The sequence below is a fragment of the Chelon labrosus genome (assembly GCF_963514085.1).
Source record: "Chelon labrosus genome assembly, chromosome: 2".
NCBI classification, from domain to species: domain Eukaryota; kingdom Metazoa; phylum Chordata; class Actinopteri; order Mugiliformes; family Mugilidae; genus Chelon; species Chelon labrosus.
This window is the reverse complement of record NC_140338.1, coordinates 18,422,828-18,443,270: the sequence shown is the minus strand read 5'-3', so window position 1 is coordinate 18,443,270 and position 20,443 is coordinate 18,422,828. Positions and strand designations below refer to the sequence as shown.

Below are 20,443 nucleotides of genomic sequence, written 5' to 3'. Positions count from 1 at the left end.
ACACACACACACTGGTAAAACTCCCATGGCAGCTTCCAGTCGCCCCGAATGGTCACCAACGGGGTTTAAAACTTCTGGGCTTGAAGCGTGTTTATCTTTTCTTTTCTTTTTTTTTTGTCATTTTACTATTATTGTATGTTGACTATGTGTTTGTTCAGTGGGAGTCACTGGGAGAGGAGCGATAAAGAATAATTCAATCAATGGCAGCTTAAAGTGTTATCCTCCTAGCTCCCGGTGGTCCGTCCCCACCCCTACCCCCACCCCTACCCCTCCCCCCCCTAAAAAAAAGTGTTACCCATTGATCAGGGGACCTCTTGAGACACAGCAATATTTACCATCTTGTGCTTTCTGTGGGTGGGTGGGGGGGTGGGCAGGGGTTTTTAAGACAAGCAGGTGGTTTTGCTCTTGACTCTGTGGTGCATTTTTTTGGTGACCAACTCTTTTATTCTGTTTCAGTGATTTGACCTCCTATCTGCACTCTCTCCATACACTGCAGGAGGGCAAAAAAAAAATTGAACTAGATGAAAAAAAAAAAGCTGAGTTTACATTCATGTCAAAAGATTTGTACATGACTGTTTGTAGCATATATTGTCCTTTTTTTTTTTGCGTTTGTTGGTCAAATGAACAACTGAGTAAACCATATTGATGGCTTTTAAGATTATTCTCTTGCACAGAACCTCCCAGTGAGAAAAGAGTCAGGACGGGACGAGGCCAGATATGAGATTATAATTTTTCAGTGGCATCATTGAAAAATGTACATAGCACACACACGCGCGCGCGCGCACTCGCAGCGAGTGGCTTACGAGCAGCTGACCTGCTGGACGTGTTAACATTTAGTTTGAATGTCGGATGGTTCGTGTTTATGGAAGATCTTTTAATGATGTGCCTTGGCAAAAGTTATTTTCTTAAAATTAAAACTGAAAAGCAAGAGATTGTACCGATCCGCGAAGACTGTTAGAACACGCCGCCGCTTCTCTTCTCGTAACAGACATTTAAGTCAAGAAGTTGAATGAACCGCGCACCAACGTTAAAGAGAAGAGGCCTAAAATACGAGATTTGATGTTTGCTTTCATGTCGCTGTTGCACAGAGTTTTGATTCAGCGTGTTCGGGTTTCACCAAGAGCACAAAAGCTTGGGGAAGCCGGCAGGCCGAGAAGAGAGAGAGAGAGAAATAAAGAGGGTGGTGAAGCACAGACCAAGGAGCGTCAGCCTAGTGAGCCAGGTCATGTCACTAAAGACGTCTCTCTCTCTCTCTCTATCCCTCAGCCTGCTGATCATTGGTGCTTCTAAAACCAACACAATGACTTCCACAAAATGTTATTCCTGCCAAATAAATAGTCACTTTGAATCCTTCCATGCTTAACTAGAGTTCCTGTTTGTAATTCCACGAGAATAGCTTTAACTACTTGTAGACTTTTTCATCAGCTTTCCACTTTCTGTACTTCAGCCTCCCATGTTTTTTCTCCTTGCATTGCATCTTTAATCACCGGGGTGACACTCTATGTCGACAACACTCTACGATGAGCGTCATACCATGTTCTTTTTTATTTTTTTTTTTGTATCAACAAGCGCCTACAGGGTGTACGGGGCAAGCTGGCTTGAATTTAGTCGAGAGGAGGACGATGACGAGGAGTGTGTTAGGGCTGACATACTGTGCAGAGTAGGGAGAGTTCTGTGCCAGAGACCTGTGAATATGTTCCTTTTTAGCGGACGTGTAATATGCATTCAGATGTTATATAAGTTTCTTTTTTTTTGTTTTGTGTGTGAGTGTGTGTACACAAGTACCTGGTGCTGGCATTTTAGCAAACACTTAGAGGTATTGTGTATTCTCTCCATTGTAATATAATAAAAATGTTTTATACGTAAAGCTGTCGCAGCCTCGTCACTGCCTGCTGCTGCTGCTGCTGCTGCGATGTGAAGAGTTTCTTATTGTGTGGCGGAGACGGTAGTCGAGAGAAACTGTGACAACCTTCAACTGAACAAAGCTGCAGGAAAATGCAGATAAACCCGCTCAAATGTTACGGAGCTTCCTGTTTGGTTTTCTGCAGCTGTGAAACTGCGATACGTCGCCCTGGAATATTAACTCATGTTTAAAGGTCGGAGTTCATCTTTGATTGTCGTTACAGCAGAGAGACAACAACAAGGAGGCAAAATTAGATCAATAACTTAACAGGCTTTATTGACAACAGACTTCAAAAATAAAGAGCAGGTTGGATGTGTCACAGATCACTACTTTAGACACTTTTCAATAATCTGATGAACTGAAATAAATCTGCATGAACAGGAACATTATAAATGCTCTATCAGTTCTTAAACAGCTCACTTTAAAAATACATCACAACAATCATTTCTCAAATCTAACTACAGCAGCAAACAACATTCACCCTAAATGGAATGCAACTCTTGTAATATTTAGTGTCAATATCATCCTCAGACGAGCTTCACATTAATAATCAGATCTAGTTTCTCTAATACAGTCATACAGTGGTAAGGCTACTCATATCACACAGTAAATTTTAGCACAGACAAATGAGAACTTTGCTCATTCTGACTATTTTCATGAAGTCACTTTGGTACGTTGTGATTATGTAACATTACATAGGTTTGCCGATTGTGATTTACGCAGTAATGCTCGTGGGATATTTATCATTCTCAAACCCAGAAAATGTTTTTTTAACCAAGATATGATTAAACACAACATTCTGCTGCAAGAACATTACACCAAGAAATGTCACCTAAGGTCCAGTGTGTAGGATTGAGGGGAAACTATTGGTAAAAAAAACTTTTATTATAATATAATCTCCCCAAAGGAGCAATTGTGTTTTGTCAGAATGAGCCTGTTCATACATGAAGAGCATCGACTGTATATAAAAGACAGATGTAGCCACTGGGATCACCCTTTTAGAGCCTTGAGTTTGTCATTTGGACGTCAGCGTGTTTTTGGAGCCAGAAGTGACCATATGTGGATGAGGGGGAGGAGCTTGGGTGAAGTGAGGGGCGCACCTAAATCGATACAAACCAGATATGTAAATTAAGCAAGGCACGCTCCTAAATATACCTCTCTTTAAGGCCTAATATGTACTTATGGATACGTAAGTGGGGGGAAAAAAAAAATTAGGGTGTTAAGAGTAGATTTTTTTGAATGGGAGTCATTTAGAGCTAGAGTCCACCCCTAGTGACCATCGATGGTATTGCACTTTTAGGTACTTCCGAACAGGCTTCACTTTTCAAACCCAGTGGCTATGACCATCTTTTATATAAAGTCTAGACTACAGACAGAGTGAGTACGCTGTGTTGTGCCAACATGATTTATATCATCACAGAACAAACAAACCAAACACAAACCCAATAGAGGACCTTAGTGTTTTTAGCAGTCGAAGTATGTTTTCCTACACACTAGGAAAGGGAGGGTTAACTATTTGGTTGCACTGTGCAATCTCACCACTAGGTGCCACTAGCCCCTAAACTCTGGTCCTTTAAGACAAATTCAAACTACAACATTATGGTTTGGTGTTACGTGATATTTGGGCAGAACAACTAAAGCATGATAATTTATTACTTGATAAATAAACCTAATGACCTAATGAACAGTTGAAATCCCTAAATAAGTGTATCAATATGCAGGAAATAAACTATGAAAAGAAAAGCCTACATCCTGATTATAAATATATATATATATCTAACTATCCAGTAGTCTCCTTTGATTTAAAAGATTAAATAAGTGATGTGGACGTACAACATTTACAGCTTACATTTTTAAAGCAGCAACAGATGCTGCTGGTCTGAAAGGCAGTTGGTTTCATAGAAAGGCTCACGACCTGAGATTAAAACAAAAGCCAAGAGACAAAGAAAGTAAGAAAGTTCAGGGAGGAAACAAGTACAAGTCAGGCTAACAGTGTAACTCGACACAGGCTGGACTGCACTAAGAGTAGAAGAGCAATCGAGGTCCCAGCAAAACTCAGAGATGATCGAGACGATCAGAAGGCATTGTGCTCAGTCACCTGTAAAGTCCTTCCCACACGGTCCAGTCAGACGTACTGTTGGGGTTTCTGTGGGGTGGCAGCAGCTGAAGCCAGAGTCTTGGCTGCCTCTTTGGCCTTCTCCGACGCGTCCTTCACTGTGTCCCTGAGCAGCCGCTGGGGCGTCTCTCCTGTGAAACCAGAGAGAGCGTTTAAAGAGAAAGAAAGACGTCTTCTCCACTTGTCAGACAGGACACGTACAGTAACATTGCTGGCTTCATCGAGCTGCTGCAGAGACGCCCCGTCCTCTATTGGACTGAAATGTCTGCTGTGTCGAGCACAGAAAAGATGCTAAGCTAAGCTAGCTTGCTTTTGCATCTTGCTGGATTTTTATTTATTCATTAATGCTGCTCAAAACTGGAAAGCAAATACATTCCAACCATGTAAAGACTGTCTAATTTTGATTTATGTAACTTCCAACACAAGTGATTTCAAGCCATGTCAACACAAAGCGATTACTTCTGTGTATTTAACCTTGTGCTGCAGCAGCGTTCACTTTAACCAGGCAGTGTTTACTTCGCGTGCCATGGGAGTGTTACTAACTCCTATTAAGACTGTAATCATTACTTTTCCATAACATGCACACAGGCATGCAAGGAGGAAAATGATTACAGACTTTTCTGAAACAGTGACGCGTGTTCGCAAAGGTCTGTAAGCGAGCACACCCTCGTTCGTATGTCTTTATGAACTGCTTCACGCTGGATTCAGAGCCACAGGCTGCAGAGTCTATTTGTGTCTGTCCTGACGGTGAACCCTCAACCTCACGTGAGAACAACAACCAGAGTCACAATACGACGGAGTGACTTCCCTGCAACGTGAGCGAGGCGGAAAGGAGAGCAGAGACGAGCCGTTTCCTTTACTTTCACATGTTTTCAAAGCAAGTAGAACACATGGGCTCTGTGTTTTGCTGGGAGGGTGGTGCCGGCGGAGAGGGAGAAACCTCCTCATGTGTTTGCAGGACGAAAATAACCGGAGGGAGTCGAACTTTGGAGTTCACGAGAGTCAAAAACAAGACTAAATGCTTTTTATACGGCCGACTTTTGAACCTTTTAAACGATGCAACAATTTTACCGTTCGCAGCGTCACCAAAGGTCTTGGGACGGCAAAACTTGTTTTCAGATGAGTCTAAATTCACGGATCTGATGACGAAAAGTTTTTGTTTAGAGCACAAACAGCACGAAAAAATTGGGAATGTCAAAATCTGTGGCTGTTTTTTATTCACTGGTGTAGGGGAACTTTATTTGTCAGTGCAATCATGACGCAAACTTAAAAGAAATCAGACAGCTGTGGATGTTTGATGCTCAGAATATCAGCTGCCTGTTGAAAGGATATTTGTCCCGGGAGAAACGATGTCCCAGAGCCCTGACCTAAATCCCACAGGGAACCTTTGGAACAACATGGAAAATAAAAGCTAAGGCTGGCAAACTAATTATGAAAACATTGCTTGAGTGATCTTTTATTATTTAAGACCAAACAAACATCCTTATGTGGAGCATTGTGCTTTTAAAAAATAAATAAATCTGTGATAAATTTGTGATAAATCTGATTTAAAGGACTTGTGAGCTGCGTCATTCCAGTCAACATTTCTTCTTACTTGCCTCTTTACTTTCAAATACTGATCCCTCTCTCAGCATATTCTAGTTTTCTAGTTTCGTTGATAACACCAAACCATCAAGTAACGATTATTTACAGAAAACTTCTCATATTTAATTTAACAAAATTTTATCTATGCAAAATTAAGATTACTTAAAGGCACAGTGTGGAAATCTGGTCTTCCCCGTCTGGAAAGTTAGAGTAAGCACACCATTATCACGTACGTCTTTGCTTTTGTCCTTGCTGTTGATCACTTCCTATTTTTAGATTTGAATCTTTCCTCTGAACTCAGAACGTCTTTTAGGGGCTTTTTTTATTTCGATAGTGCCAGTGAAGACAGACAGGAAATCATGGAGGTGGTGCACCAGCTCAACCGGGTGAGCAGTCAGGGCGCCAGTTTCTTTTTTTTAATCTGGAGCCTCAGAAACTTTCCTCAGATGCTTCCGAGGTCTGACTTCTCTCTTCGATTAATTCACAGAACCCGAGTTGCATTCGTAACCGCGGTCTCTCCGAAATACTCCTACTTGCTGCAGCCCACTGTGTGTCTCACTACAGTTGCTCCCCTCTTTAGGTCTGGCTCACAACCGTCGCTGCCCGACATAAAAACGTCTCTCTACAGGACTGGCAGAGCAGGTTTGTCTCAGATTTAACTGTGGTATACAGTGAAACACAAAGAGATTTACCCGGAGCTGATTAGATTAATCATCAACTTGTTTGGCAAGGATTTAAACGTAACAGACGTCCATTTACATCTTTAGCTCTAAACTGATCATATAATAAGATGACGACACATGGTTGCACGCTTGCATTCAGACGAAAGCGTCGTAAGAGAATAAGTCAAGGCACAACGTTGTAATTTTAAAATACTAAAAACACTTGTTTGTCTACGTATGAGATGAACTTATGTCTCCATGTGGTTCTGGACGCTTAAGAAACTACCGTCAGCTACTGATCCAGATAATTCTTCCAGAGTTGTGAGGGTGTAAAAGCTTAAAGAGCAAACTATGCAGATGTGTCGTCTCAGACAGATCACATTTCAGTCAGCTGGAGTGTAACTATGATAACTACGAGCGCCTCCGTTTCCGAAAGCCGAAGTGAACTTATTTCATAGCTTTGCATCAGCCTTTAATCAGGGCTGTTCTAGCAGCTGATGATGGCAGCAATGCTAATTTACATGACAGGTTATTCACAGCAGACGTCAGGGGGAAAAGGTGTGCAGATAAATATTCTAAGTAACGTATGCAGACCTACGAGATGAGCACTGCGTCTGACAGGCCATCTTTCATGTGAGGCTGCAGATCAGCTGACAGTGGAGACACGCAACCTCAAGTGCACCGCATGCAATCACAGCTTCTTTTTTTTTTTTTTTTTTTTTTTTTTTTAAATCCATCTCACGCATGACAACCCTCTTAAAGGTTTTGGAGCATCAACAATGAAGGTTTTCTCTGTTCTACACTCACTCATCGTTGATTTTAATGCCAAACCACGGCAACATGCAGAGAGAGACAGTGGTTTCCTTCACGTAATGCGTGACTGCAGAACTGCACAAACTACAAAAAAAGAAGACAAGACGTTCAAAACCAATGTAACTAGTATAGGGAATACTAGCTACTACATTTTGGTCTTGTTTTCAGATCCTAAAGTGCAACGGTTTAATTAGGATTTTAATATTTAGTTAGGACAATATGTAATATGATGTGATATGATAGAAAAATGTTTGAATTCAATTTTTTAATACAATTCTTCCAGATATTTTCAGGAATTTACAGCAAATCTAACTCATTTCCTTTACTGCAGTGGGTAGACGAGCTTTCAAAGCCGGGCTCAGACTACAGGAGTTAGAAAATCATGCCTGATCCTGAAATCAGGTTACATCTCACACTCCAGCACTTCGGGAGATGATTCACAGATATTTTTTTACTCTCTAATCTGAAACTTGAACACATTACGAGATTTGAAAATCATATTACAACACACACTTGTGTAATATCAGGAGGATATTAAATAACCTCACGGAGCGAACTTACTGATCCACACTCGGCCTCGCTGGCAGTGGCAGTGATGCACCTGCACGCTTGTTTGCCAACGGCCAGTAGTTTTCAAGACTTTATATAAAAAAAAAAAGCAGGAGGCTAAACGAGTGCGAGTAAGAAATTGTTCAGATTGATGTGGTCAACACAGGATGTCTTTACTTAACAGAGAACCGAAGGTGAGATTTAAACTTGCTAGACTGTTCCTCACGGTCTGCTATAAAAGTACTGCCCCGATCGTCACGATTTTAAATCCTAAATATCGAACGTTAATCGAGGCAGCCCCAATGAATCAGAGAGCAGTTCAGGAGGTTTAAGAGCAGATCTGTAATCCTTCACGTTAGCAGATAATGGGAGACAAAACTCAGTACTGCAAGAGGTCTGAACCGGATCCCTCGGCTGATAGACAGGTTGGGTGAATCTGTTGATTAATCGACCCGGAACTCTTGAAGTGTGAGCCCAGCTTGAGCTGAATCGACAGGACGAGGAAATATTTACCGTCCTCCTAAAAATGGCCGCTACAAGGGTTTAAGTCATTCTCAAGTAAGAATGACACTAGGGTCCACTAAACAACAAATCCTCTACTTCTACCCCGAGACTGAATGAATGTTTGAGTCACTGTTCCTCTGATACAACAAACAGGGGAGAGAGTCACTACCTCAGCTAAACAGTCTAGTGTGTGAGGCTCATATATGGCATCATGTGACAGCCCTGGTCGAGGCCCGGGATGGCAGATGGATGCCACGCTCCTAACATACTTACCATCACGCTCAGCCTGATGCCAAGTCCTGCAGTGCCATCAGCAAAAGGGCAACAGGACAGAGTCACAACAATGGCACACAACAGTATGCTGGATTAGCACAACACAAACCTCACCCGCCAGAGCCACCCACAACAAAACGGGAACTGCTTTCATTATCTAACAGGCGCCCTGTCATTTAAACTCACCTCTCTTATTATTAATTACACTTTACTGTTCACACTTCTGTTCCTATTTTCTTCTTAACCCTTTAACACCTAATGTGTCGCCGGAGGAACGTTTGCGGAAGCACACTTTGGATTACCGTAATTTCGTCACGGTTTGAGCAATCGGAAAAATTCCAACGGTTTCCGTAATTAGAGACGGTATTACGGTAATTTCACTTGTCCCTCTCCTGGCAGGTTATTGCACTCTTACAACATGCAGCAAATTGCAAATACCTGCCAGATATTAAAGGTTCCAGGTATTCTGGGAAAATGGTCAAAAGCAATTAGTCACAGGACATTTTCTGAATGGTACGTATTTTATTTCAGTCAAAATGGTGGACACTTTGAGGCTTGGGTGTTAAAGGGTTAATAAAGTTTCTAAAATAGTTGTTATTAAAGCTGAATTTAAGGCATTTCCCTAAAACAAAATGTCCAGATGTATGTCTTTTTCTGGCTTCTGAAATGTAACTTTTGTGGTTTTGTAAGTCATCTATCATGTCTAATAAAAATCTTTGCGTCACTGAACGTTGTTCAAAAGAAATATCTGAAAAAGCAACTTTGGATTTTTACTATTTATATCTAAACTATTTTCTGCTGAAAGGGCAATTCTGCAGAATACCCCCTCCCCTTACAGACTGCACATTTAATTAGCCTGGATATTTTCAGACTTATATTTTCCTGTTATTGCCCTTCTCCATGGTATTATGTTTCCAGCTGTTTGTCACTGTGGTTGTCATGGTTTCACGTCCCTCTGCAGTCACAAGACCTTTAGGCTCCTTTGAGTGATTAAATTAACCTGTTTCATGCAAATTAAGCTCTGAGATGTAGACGGAGCCACTTTAGTTCTTTCTTTCAGTAGGCTCATTAAAGTCATTCAGAAGCTATAACAACAAATAAGTTCAACAAGTGCAATGTGTGGCAGTCCTGAGCCCCGAGGACAGAACGCTCCATTTCCTGCAAACATGTTCTCCTTTCCAGAAATGCCAAGAGATTAAAAAAAAATAAATAAATAAACAGGTTTGTTCCCCTTGCAGTTTTCTCCTGTGTCTTGCTGGAACACACGCACGTGCGTTGAAATGAGACGTGCACATACCCTGTAGGTTGGACAGAGCGTATTCCAGTCCCTTCATGGTCTTCACCTGGTTGCTCTTGAAGCGGGCCAATCCAAACTCCTGGGAAAAGACAGAACAGAAAATAAGAAGAGATGTCTTTAAAAAAATAAATAAATAAATAAGTACCACCCGCTGACAGTCCCGTCTCATCACCCGCTTCATCATCAAAACAAGCCTGGCAACTTTCACATCTGACAATAACAATTTTAGGCTGACATATTTTTGGCAGTGATTTCACTTCTCCTCTCAAATTTCCCTTCTTTTATTTTTTTATTTTTTTAACATTTGCACATAAGTTTTTCTGCTGCCCACTATGACCCACAAACCAAACTAAAAGCATAGATGTAACAGTTTGAACTGAAGCCCACACCAATCAGCCATAACATTATGACGACAGGTGAAGTGACTAACACTGATTATCTTCTTATCATGGCACACATCAGTGTCATAAATTAAGCAGCAACGGAACATTTTGTCGTCAAAGTTGATGCGTTAGAAGCGGGACAAATGGGAAGTGGAAGGATCTGAGCCACTTTGACAATGGTCCCTTTGTGATGGATAGACGGTTGGGTCACAGCATCCCACAAGCAGCAGCTCTTGTAGGGGTCTTCCTGGTCCGTAGTGGTCAGTATCTATCAAAAGTGGTCCATGAAGGGAGCTGGCATCAGGGTGATTGATGCACATGGTAAGCGAAGGGTGGCCTGTGGGGACCAATTCAACAGATGAGCTATAGTAGCTCAAATAGTTGAAAAATATCGTTCATACTGGTTCTGATGGAAAGTAGTAAAAACTCAGGGCCTTCTTCTTTTCCTTTCTTTTTGTCATAAAGACCATGGGTCCTGCTATCCTTTTGGATGTTATTTTGACATGTACCAACATGAATTCAGAATTGGTTTGAGGTGCGCAACGACCGATTTGAGGTGTTGACTTGGCCTCCAAATTTTTCAGATCTCAATGCACTCAAGCGTCTGTAGGATGTGCAGGACAAACAAGTCTGATCCATGGAGGCCCCAACATCACAACATACGTGACTTAAAGGATGTGCTGCCAACATCTTAATATTGGAGCACACCTTCAGAGGTCCAGTGGGGTCCATGCCTCGAAGGGTCACGGCTGTTTTGGCAGAAGAAAAGGAGGACCTACGCAACATTAGGTAGGTTGTCGTAATGTTATGGCTCTATGTGTACCATAAAGCATAGAGGCTTTTACTTAATGAAATGAGAAACAGGTCTGACAAGAAAAACTACAATGCAAAGTCACAGGAGTGTTATTTATATTACACTTTGTATATTTAAGTTCAGTTTGTCCCCCGCAGCCAGACGGTACACTGTCTGTACCTGAATGGGTTTGGAGAAGCCATAAATGCTCGAGGAAATCCACGCCTCCCGTTTCAGCTGTGTGCTCGCTGGCTGCTCCGCCGAGTCTCGGAAGACACAACGCTCCTCCACCGACTAGTTGGGAGAGAGGAAGGTGACAGAAGGATTCAGTGAGCGACTGTACGATGGAGACGGTTTCCTTTGGCACGCACACGTTTTATGTCAGCCTCTCTTGGGTCGTCAGGGTGCCACCAGAAAACAAGTCAAGGAATTAGAACGAATCTAAATCTGAACACATGGAATGAATATGATTTAGACTGGGTTAATTTCAGTAAATGACCTCAATAGTATTTCTTTTTACCAGTGAATTAAAAGGACAGATCATAAATCATGAATCCATTCTGCTGAGGTATGTAGCGTACAGCAGTAGCACCTTTATGCTGCATAATGTATGTAGTCATGTCAGGGTCCTTCTTCCTTTGTAGATTATGACCCATGAACAGGATTCAAAGGCTCATTTCCTTTGAAGATCAGGCTGAAAAACTGAATATATCCTCCTCCTTACCAGCTACACCTGGCTGCACTATGCAATGGGTTCTTTTTTTTGTGTGTGTGTGTTTGAAAAGCACAAATTAACGATATTTATTCTTGAGTAACATACATCACTAGTTTATGGCTCGGCTCGACACTATCAAATAAACACGGGACCAGCGAAAGTCAGTGTGAATAAATTCCTGGTCGTATCATGTGGATCCCTGTTAAACACATTTCTACCGTTGAATTTAATCATTCCAACAATATAATCATGCTGTTGATCTGGATTACTCCGCTACAGCATTACTGTCCTATTTCAGTCACAGTGGGTGAATGTGTATCCTTTGTCATCCTTTAATCCCATCTGTTGTTACATATGGTACTCTTGTAAAAGTTTCACAATAAAAGCACCGTTAAGAAATGGATTTTGCAGTTTTGAATTATTCCCATGCAGTAACTGGTGCTCCAACAATATTGATTTGAAACATCTCAGGTGCATCGACAATTAAATGCAGGTCCCGCTTCCAGGCATGTTAAATACAGCCAAATATATTCAAAGCAGATCATTGGAAGTTTGGTCATTATTTAAACAGAGCACCAATACAATGAGCTCTTTGGAAAAATAAGACGCCCTACCACAGAAGCACAACCGCAATGCACAGGCATCTCAACAGAGAAGATCTAGAAGCTTTCGGACCTCTAAACAACGAGACATTTTGTCTATTAAAGTGAGTTTTGTCTTATTGCTGGACGGTAGCCAGTCCCTGGGAGTCCCACATCAACTAACTGAAAAAAAAATAACCTATCATTAAGCCAAAACTAAATCCATGCCATGTGGGAAACACAATTAATAAATTAACACACTTTTCAAGAAATCCCACCTGACATTCAAAACATAGCCCCTCTGACATGCTTCAGATTCAGACTCAAAACTCTTTTTAAAATAGCTTACTCCATTTAAACCACACTCCCTTTTATCTCTTTTCTATATACTTTTTTTAATCTGCATTTATTTTAATTGCATTGTATGGTTAATTCTATGATGTCTTATGCACTGCTGTTTTATGTAAGGTGATCTCGAGTACTCTGAAAGGCGCACACAAACAAAATGTATTATTATTATCATCATATGTTGCAAGTTTAGTCCGATGTCGCTGAAATGATGACAATAAAAGCAGCACTCTGCGGTGAATGAGAGGCCTCACCATGAGAGTTGTGTGGTTGAGGTTCCAGGTGTAGGTGGTCATGCTCCTGTTCACAGGGTCCACGATGGAGTCCTCAATGATGTACACGGAGCGAGACATGCCAGAGGGGAAGAACCGCTCCGCCCAGCGCGGCATCCGGTTGGTCTTCATCAGGAGGCGTCTGGAGAGGAGCCGGTGGTCCGCCGTTACCTCCCGGTACACGACATCCTCTGTGAGAACGTGGGTGCTGTGTGACACACATACAGACACACGGACATGTCAGAAAGATTGATATAGTTAAGTGAGGTCAAGCATGAAGCCATCAATCGAAAGGAAATGTGTAATAATGTGTCCAACGGTACTATATTTCTGAAACAAAATCAAACTTTCTGATGCTGCTAGACCAACTAATATAGAAAAGTAACCACTAACACAGGAAAATTTTAGTTTTACTTCTCTGATGTGCTTTCTCAGTTCTCTATATTAATCAGGACTTAGGGCTCTTTTTTGCTGTCTGTCACTTTTCAAAAGTGAAACATGAAATATCTTTAGTAGTAACATGTTTGCTGACATTTCAAATGAGACACAAAAATGGTAGGTAGAAATTTTTCTTGCTATTGTAACTCTATACACCGGCAACATTACAACAGGTCTTTAAAAACATTGACAGTATAAACCAGGGCCCGTATTCCTAAAGACTGTGAGAGTCCTCTCAGACAGCTCCGTACTTAGCATTAACATTCCCAGCAAGGAGTCTTAGCTTAGGAGTGACTCCAGAACATTCTCAGAAAACTCTCTGTGATTGGTTGATCCTAAAAGCTGGATAAAAATACACTTTTGGTGATAATGGGCCTAGAATGGACCGTCAAATCAATAGACTTAACAATAGAATCTAATCTCTATGAAGACTGTATGATTATAAATAATATTTTACATCAAAAGAAAATCTTTGTTGAATAAATAGCAAGGTGTACTTTAAAATTGTCCTACAAAATGTGTGAAAACTCAGGCCCACTTGCACAGCATTCACATGCTGATAGTTACATTTATTTGCTTACATTCATTTACCATGCTGGTCATTTTTGCACTTGATTGCTAACCGGCCTATAAGAAGCAGTGTTGGTTGGCGTTCAAATCTTCCACAAACCAAACAGCCATGGAGAAGAAAGGAGGTAGGAAACCCAACTGAGCAGAGGAATAGTGTTTGCTTCTGGCTCAATTGGTCAATGAGAATAAAAGTGTTTTGAGAGGTAGATTTGACCCCAACATCACACTACAAGCCAAGCAGCAGGCATGGGAAAATATAGCACAACAGATAAACGCTTCCTTTTCTCCTCTGCTTAAGAAACTCCTAAGCCTCTTAAAAGTCCTCCTCCCTGCTCTTAACAGATCTCACCTTAGGAGCTTTCTTAGGAGCTAAGATTCTTTAGGAATAGCTTTTATCTTTAGGAATACAGCACCAGGAAATTAGCAACTCCAAGTAAAATGGTAGACATATAAAAACAAATCAACGTCATATTTGATTTTATGGTGTTCTTCAAGGTTGTGTGGACTTTTGACGCCCACCCAGCCACAATGTGTTTAAATAAGCACCCTTGATAAAATTCTTAAAATGAAAATGTTTCAGTACCTGAAGGGGTTAGGGTACCTCTGCCAGAAAGCAGAAACCACGTGGTCCCATGTACTCCTGATGTCTGCGTTATTACAGAAATACTTGACCATTTTTCTCTTGCTGCTGTGCAGAACGGCCTGAATCCTGAACCCTGAGGTCCTTTGCTGTGACAACACAAAACACTGAAAACTCGGGAGCTGACTCCATTCAAAGTCTGGCACGGCTCCTGCAGAAGTGAAGGGAGCCATGAGCAACAGACATAATGAGGCAAGAATGTGCAATAATGTACATACACATACACATAACAGCTCTTTATTATTCTATATGTGTAAATGCTTCATAGTTGATGTTGTACACAAAAAATTGCCATCTGTGATGTTGCTATTTTGTCATGTATGTATTAAGACATGTATGTAGACAATCAAACAATATTATAATATTTTAATATGACTTGTGTACCAATGTTCTCTCTGTTAGTATTTAATTTGCTGGTTAATTCAGAAACGGTTCTTATCATATTTATGAAAATCTCTTTTTACATGAGCTCTTGGCACTGTGTGCAAATATCAGTCTAGAATGAAAGCACATAGTCAGTGAAATTAGCTAATTCCTATCCATCATGGAAGAAAGTAGTGTGTGTCTTACTACTGCAGTAGGCTTTGGAAGAGCTCATAAAAGCTCTGAAATCTAATTTCTGACAAATTACAGTAACATGTAAACATCATTAGCCACATGAATTATCCATATTGGTTTACTTCTTCACAATAAACACTATAGACATCTCATTATAACCTTATTTCCTCCATCATAAGAATAATAAGTCACGTATGTTTACGGCTTGTTCTTGACTAAATGACTCTAGTTACAGCTCACTGTATTAAAGGTTCCCTGCACAGCTAACTGCTAGCTGATTAGCATCAATATACGACTTAACTCACTCAAATAATTCAACATTTAAACCATCTAACAGCGACAGTAAAGTTTGCTAAACAATCGGTGCATTAGTTATTTTACAGCCAATTCGTGGCCATGTTTAACATTTGACAGGTAGGTTACATAACAACACCGCAACCTTGGCTAATAAAAGTTTAGCTAGCACAGGTGACAGGAAACGAAGTTTCAAACGCTGATAGTTATCTGGAAACAACAGTGTCTTACCTGTAATTACTGCTGATAAAATGTCAGGTTAATAAGTAGCCGCACATTGCTTAATTGTTGCTTCCTATGACAGACAACCCCCCTTTACGCTGGTTAATTACGTGCATCATGCTACATGTGATCTGATAGACAGAGAGGACCGGAAACGGTTCTGGTGAGGCGGACTGTTATCTTAGTGCAACTTCCGGTCGGCATTTCAAATTAAAGGTATTGGACGCGCAAACATCCCTGCCTCAATATAGATGGTTATTTATTTATTTATTTAAAAAAAAAAAAAAAAAAAAGAAAGAAGGAGAATCCCGAAGAAGTTTAACAGTGTTCCGGAAAAGCCTTCATCAAACATTTCATTTCTGACAGGACAGGACTGCGGAGAGACACACTGGATGAAACAAATACAGAAAAACAAACAGTTGATGACGTCATCGATCAAGACACAAGTAGTCCAAACCCGGGCCTAACCAAGGTTTTAAATAGAGGTCATTATGCCGGGAAATCATGCCCTGACAATGCCCTGCCACGGTAACAGATTCGCCGCCCGGTCCTATTATGGCCGTAGGCGCAGGAGGCCTGCAAAGTCCGCTCCTGTCCGCAGGCGAAGACGGACTACCCGGCGCAGGCGCTAGTCAGCTGGATAAACATTAAACTGCATGCATCACATTGGCAATGAGTGCACTGATGTCATTTTTGTAAAAAAAAAAAAAAAAAAGTGAGGGGATCAGATAGGCCTATATATAAAAATGTACATTGAAACAAATGACAAATTTATATTCTGTTGCCTACCCACTACAATTCAAGTTCACAATTCAAGATTCGAGTCGTGCTTATTGTCTCTTCCACAATATGTTATCAAAAACAGATGTGGAATACTGCTGCTTCCCCTACTCCCACTGTGCTACATACAGTACATGCTGACAGCCTGGACACACACAATAACTACTATCACTGCAACTACTGCTGCCCTTCTTCATCTACATCACTACAACACATTACAACACAGAATGCAAAAAGCAGAATATATACAGAATTGATTTATCATTTATATACCGTAAATTGATATTTACAATAACAGTATTCAGCGTTGAAAACAGTGTACAGTCTTCGCCTGTCATGGCTTGTGGCCTGTTTTGCCCTCTGGTGGATGAAGTTAGGAAGGGTTATGAAAGAACCGAATACATTAAGTTGTTGAAGAAGTTATCTTAGTGTTTCATGCCTTTGTGCTCTTGTTTACTCTTCCCACAGTAATTGTTTGAGAACTCTGCTTTTTACTAGGAATTCTTTGAATAACGGTGTATCCATTCATTCTGTGCACTACTAATCTCCCATGTGTCATGCATCCCCTAATATCATGTAGTACTCTTGTTTGCATCATGTATATAAATATATAGATGCAGTTTATTGCTTCTGATGGTCTCTTCTCCTCCTAACTTCCTCTTTAGTGTACGTCTCTACCCAGCTGGCCTCAAACACAACAAATTAATAAAACAGCATTTTTTTAATTTTACATGCATTTTATATTTTTAAATGATCCAAAATAAATACAGAGACATAAACATTGTAGTCACATACTGTCCTCCAATGTCCACTGTCGTCCTGTAGGTGGCGCACTAGAATTTGTCGACCTGTTCAACGTGGGTCACGCTTCCGCCTCTTCTTCTTCGTTGGTGTACTTACCCCGCAAAGGGAAGTGTCCTTCGTGGTGTCATTGTAGGCTTGTTTAAGGTTGGAAAAAAATAGCCATGTCTGGGTACACACCAGACGAGAAGCTACGTCTCGACCAGCTAACGAAGCTCAGGAGGCAATGGCTTAAGGACCAGGAGCTCAGCCCGAGGGAGCCCGTGGTAAAGGCTAAACCTCTGGGCCCCATCGCCAAGTTCTGGGCTGACTTTCTGAAACCGAAGAGCCTGTGGAGACTTTACGTGAGTCCTGGCTAACCCCAGACTGTTAGCTAGCTAGCATAACAACAGCTCAAGATAACGGCATATATGGGAAAATTTTAAACACGTAACGTCTGTCAATGTCTGTATTCATTAAATATAACTTAAATATAACGTAGTGACGCCGTTTACCTGTCTACAACGTGGTGGGACGTTTAAAACAACACGCGCGTGTGTCTGTCTGCACACTCACTTGCCAAAACACTAGTGAATTTATACATTCACCAGTCCTGCGTTGAATTTGAGCTACATGGAGGTTATTGTATTCAACATTTATTTAAAATATCTGAGAGAGCTAATGATTCAGTTGTGTTCCCATACTGGAGGCGTTGCTTTGCAGTGTTGTTCAGTTGTGTTGTGCTCTAATGACAGGTGTTTCTATTATTTTGACAACCCCATTTCATACACTTTTGAGTTTATGCTTTCGTTTTCACTAGTTTTCACAGCTGGAATTGATCCCACTGCCCTCCATGAAAATACTAACTTGGATTAGAGTACTTGTATTGAACCTTAATAATTTGGCACACACCTTCCTAAGTTTGTTTTTGTAATTTATTCTAAGTAAGTTAAGTTTGTAGATCGTGTTGTAACAATTAATAGATTATTTAAAAAAATAAAAGTTTTGTTTGTGTCACATATATCAAAAATATACCTCAAAGGGCTCTATGATCTGCGTACGTTACACTGTCCATCCTAAGGCCCTTGGTTTTAAGTAATTTAATGTGCAAAAATGCCAAATATTGCTGTTTTACTAATGAAGGATATGTTGATATTCTACTCCGGCTTCCTCCTACTGTCCAAAGACATGCTCATTAGGTTAACTGGTGATTCTAAATTGGCCCTAGGTGTGAATGAGAGTTTGAATGGTTGTCTGTCTCTCTGTGTTAGCCCTGCGATAGACTGGCGACCTGTCCAGGGTGTACCCCGCCTCTCGCCCGATGACAGCTGGGATAGGCTCCAGCAGACCCCGTGACCCTTCACAGGAACAAGCAGTTACAGAAGATGAATGAATGAATGAATGAATGAATGAATGAATGCTGATATTCTGTGTTTCATGTAACCTATTAAAAATAAGAGTTTTTAGCTTGGCGTACATTGTATCTGTTTAAAGCTGTCACGATTGCTGTGGTTCCTTATGCACCTCTCTGTATTGACATTTGTTTATTTCCTTACAGACGTACAAAGTATACAATGGTGGAGTTTTAACATTAACACGGCTGTTGATACCCATTTGGATTACCCACTACTGCGTGAAGTACCACGTTTCTGTAAGTTGGCAGAAGTGTGGAACATTATCTGTGACATTTTATTACACTTGGCGCTTGCACATGTACAAGTTTAAAGCTGGAAGATGCATTGTTTGATACTGTACTGATTAGAAGGCAGACTAATGAAATATATCACTGTGTCCCACAGCAAAGGCCATATGGTGTTGTGATGACGAAACCCAAGCTGTTCCCAGTGAGTATGACTCATTTATTAATTCTAACAATGTATGTTTTATGCCCTATATTCTTTATGCCGTGTTTTTTCATTTTCAGCTGCATATTAGCTTGATTGACCAGACATAGACCGATCTGATTGTCTGACAGACAAATAGACACCTCTAACCTTGTAGAGCTGCTTTCCCAATTTTCTGACATTTTGTCTTTGTTTTTGTTCTCAGGGTGACACTATTCTGGAGACAGGCGAAGTTGTTCCAGATCTCCCTGAGACCCATGACCATCACTGAAGTTGAAATATTTCAGTTATTTCCTTGAGTTCCTGTTGTAAGAACTGTGTATATGCCATTAAAATATTACGAAGTATCTTTTGAGTATACGTCTGATTTTACAAATCAATTTAAGTACTTTTGCGCTACAATCAAGATTATTTATGAAGGTTTTCTCTTAAAAATTATGACAAGTGATAAGTAATTTTATGTAGACAATGACATAGTGACGTCATCAGTGATAACATGGTACTTCACTAGTTTGATGCATGACATTTTGAAGCAGGAAGCTGTAGTCTAATGTGAGGAATAAGCCCCCTAATGTAGAACGTAAAAAATATAATTTGAGAGGAGAACATCTGTTTACAGTAACCTGCAGAGAGATGGGTGTCATGATTGATCAAAATTGCATGTAGACTTTAAATTTAAGATTTCTACATACCTTACTGATGATCCACCAATATTCCAGGAGGCAAAAGAGTGCCAGAGAACGTAAAGGCAGAATATGTGGTTTGTAAAATTTTTAATTTGGACCGATGATGCCATCTCCACTACCCTCCACTCATCTCTCGCACATCTGGACACAAAGCACTCTCATGTCAGAATGCTGTTCATTGACTTCAGCATTCAGTACAATCATTCCCCAACAGCTCATCCAAATACTGGACCAACTGGGGTTCAGTACCTCGCTGAGCAACTGGATGCTGGACTTCTTGACAGGAAGACCTCAGGCAGTACGGGTTGGCACCAACACATCCAGCACCATCACCCTGAACACAGAGGCCCCCCAGGGATGTGTGCTGAGCCCCCTCCTCTTAACTCTACAGACCCAAGACCTGCACACTGATGGATAGCTTGTGCATGTCACAGAGGACCTCTCCTGGACTACCAACACCACATCACTGGCAAAAAAAAAAGGCTCAACAGCACCTCCACCCTCCAGGGCATCGTGAGAGCAGCTGAGAAGATAATCTGAGTCTCTCTTCCTTCCCTCCAGGACACCTACAACATCTGTCTCACCTGCAAAGCCCTCTGCATTGCAGACTATCCCACCCACCCGTCACACAACTTCCTCAGTCTGCTGCCATCAGGGAGGAGATTGCAGAGTCTTTGGGCCAGGACCAGCAGACTCAAGGACAGCTTCATCCACCAGGCTGTCAAGAAGCTCAACTCTTTACCTGCTCTGCCCTCTCTCCCCTGCACACACTAACTCAGGACTCTGTAAAGCTGACTTTGATTTTGTCTTGACTTTCGGTGTGTTTAATTTAGCACCT

General features: G+C 41.1%; 2 protein-coding genes across 7 annotated transcripts; one reads left to right on the top strand and one right to left on the bottom strand.

Moving 5' to 3' along the window:
- Positions 1-1,965: 1,965 nt before the first annotated feature.
- LOC311498796 (PRELI domain-containing protein 1, mitochondrial-like) lies at positions 1,966-15,686 on the bottom strand. 6 transcript variants are annotated; one of them, XR_014699424.1, is made up of 7 exons: positions 14,385-15,026; positions 12,776-13,001; positions 11,058-11,171; positions 9,702-9,780; positions 4,002-4,150; positions 3,753-3,818; positions 1,966-3,003 (listed from the first exon to the last, which is right to left on the bottom strand). XR_014699424.1 is itself a non-coding variant. In XM_084559533.1 (6 exons), the coding sequence occupies exons 1-5, from the start codon at positions 14,612-14,614 to the stop codon at positions 4,029-4,031; spliced, it is 771 nt and encodes a 256-aa protein (XP_084415659.1). In that variant the 5' UTR covers positions 14,615-15,026; the 3' UTR covers positions 1,966-3,818; positions 4,002-4,028. The 6 variants fall into 6 exon arrangements, 4 of the variants coding, with proteins under 4 accessions (XP_084415659.1, XP_084415658.1, XP_084415660.1 ...); XR_014699423.1 differs by having other exon boundaries at positions 3,753-4,150; XM_084559533.1 differs by having other exon boundaries at positions 1,966-3,818.
- A 1,509-nt stretch (positions 15,687-17,195) lies between these two features.
- Positions 17,196-19,266, top strand: ndufb6 (NADH:ubiquinone oxidoreductase subunit B). Its single transcript, XM_084570051.1, has 4 exons — positions 17,196-17,440; positions 18,634-18,726; positions 18,875-18,919; positions 19,125-19,266. Exons 1-4 carry the CDS (start codon positions 17,261-17,263, stop codon positions 19,188-19,190), a joined length of 384 nt encoding a protein of 127 aa, XP_084426177.1. The 5' UTR covers positions 17,196-17,260; the 3' UTR covers positions 19,191-19,266.
- The last annotated feature ends 1,177 nt before the right edge of the window (positions 19,267-20,443 follow it).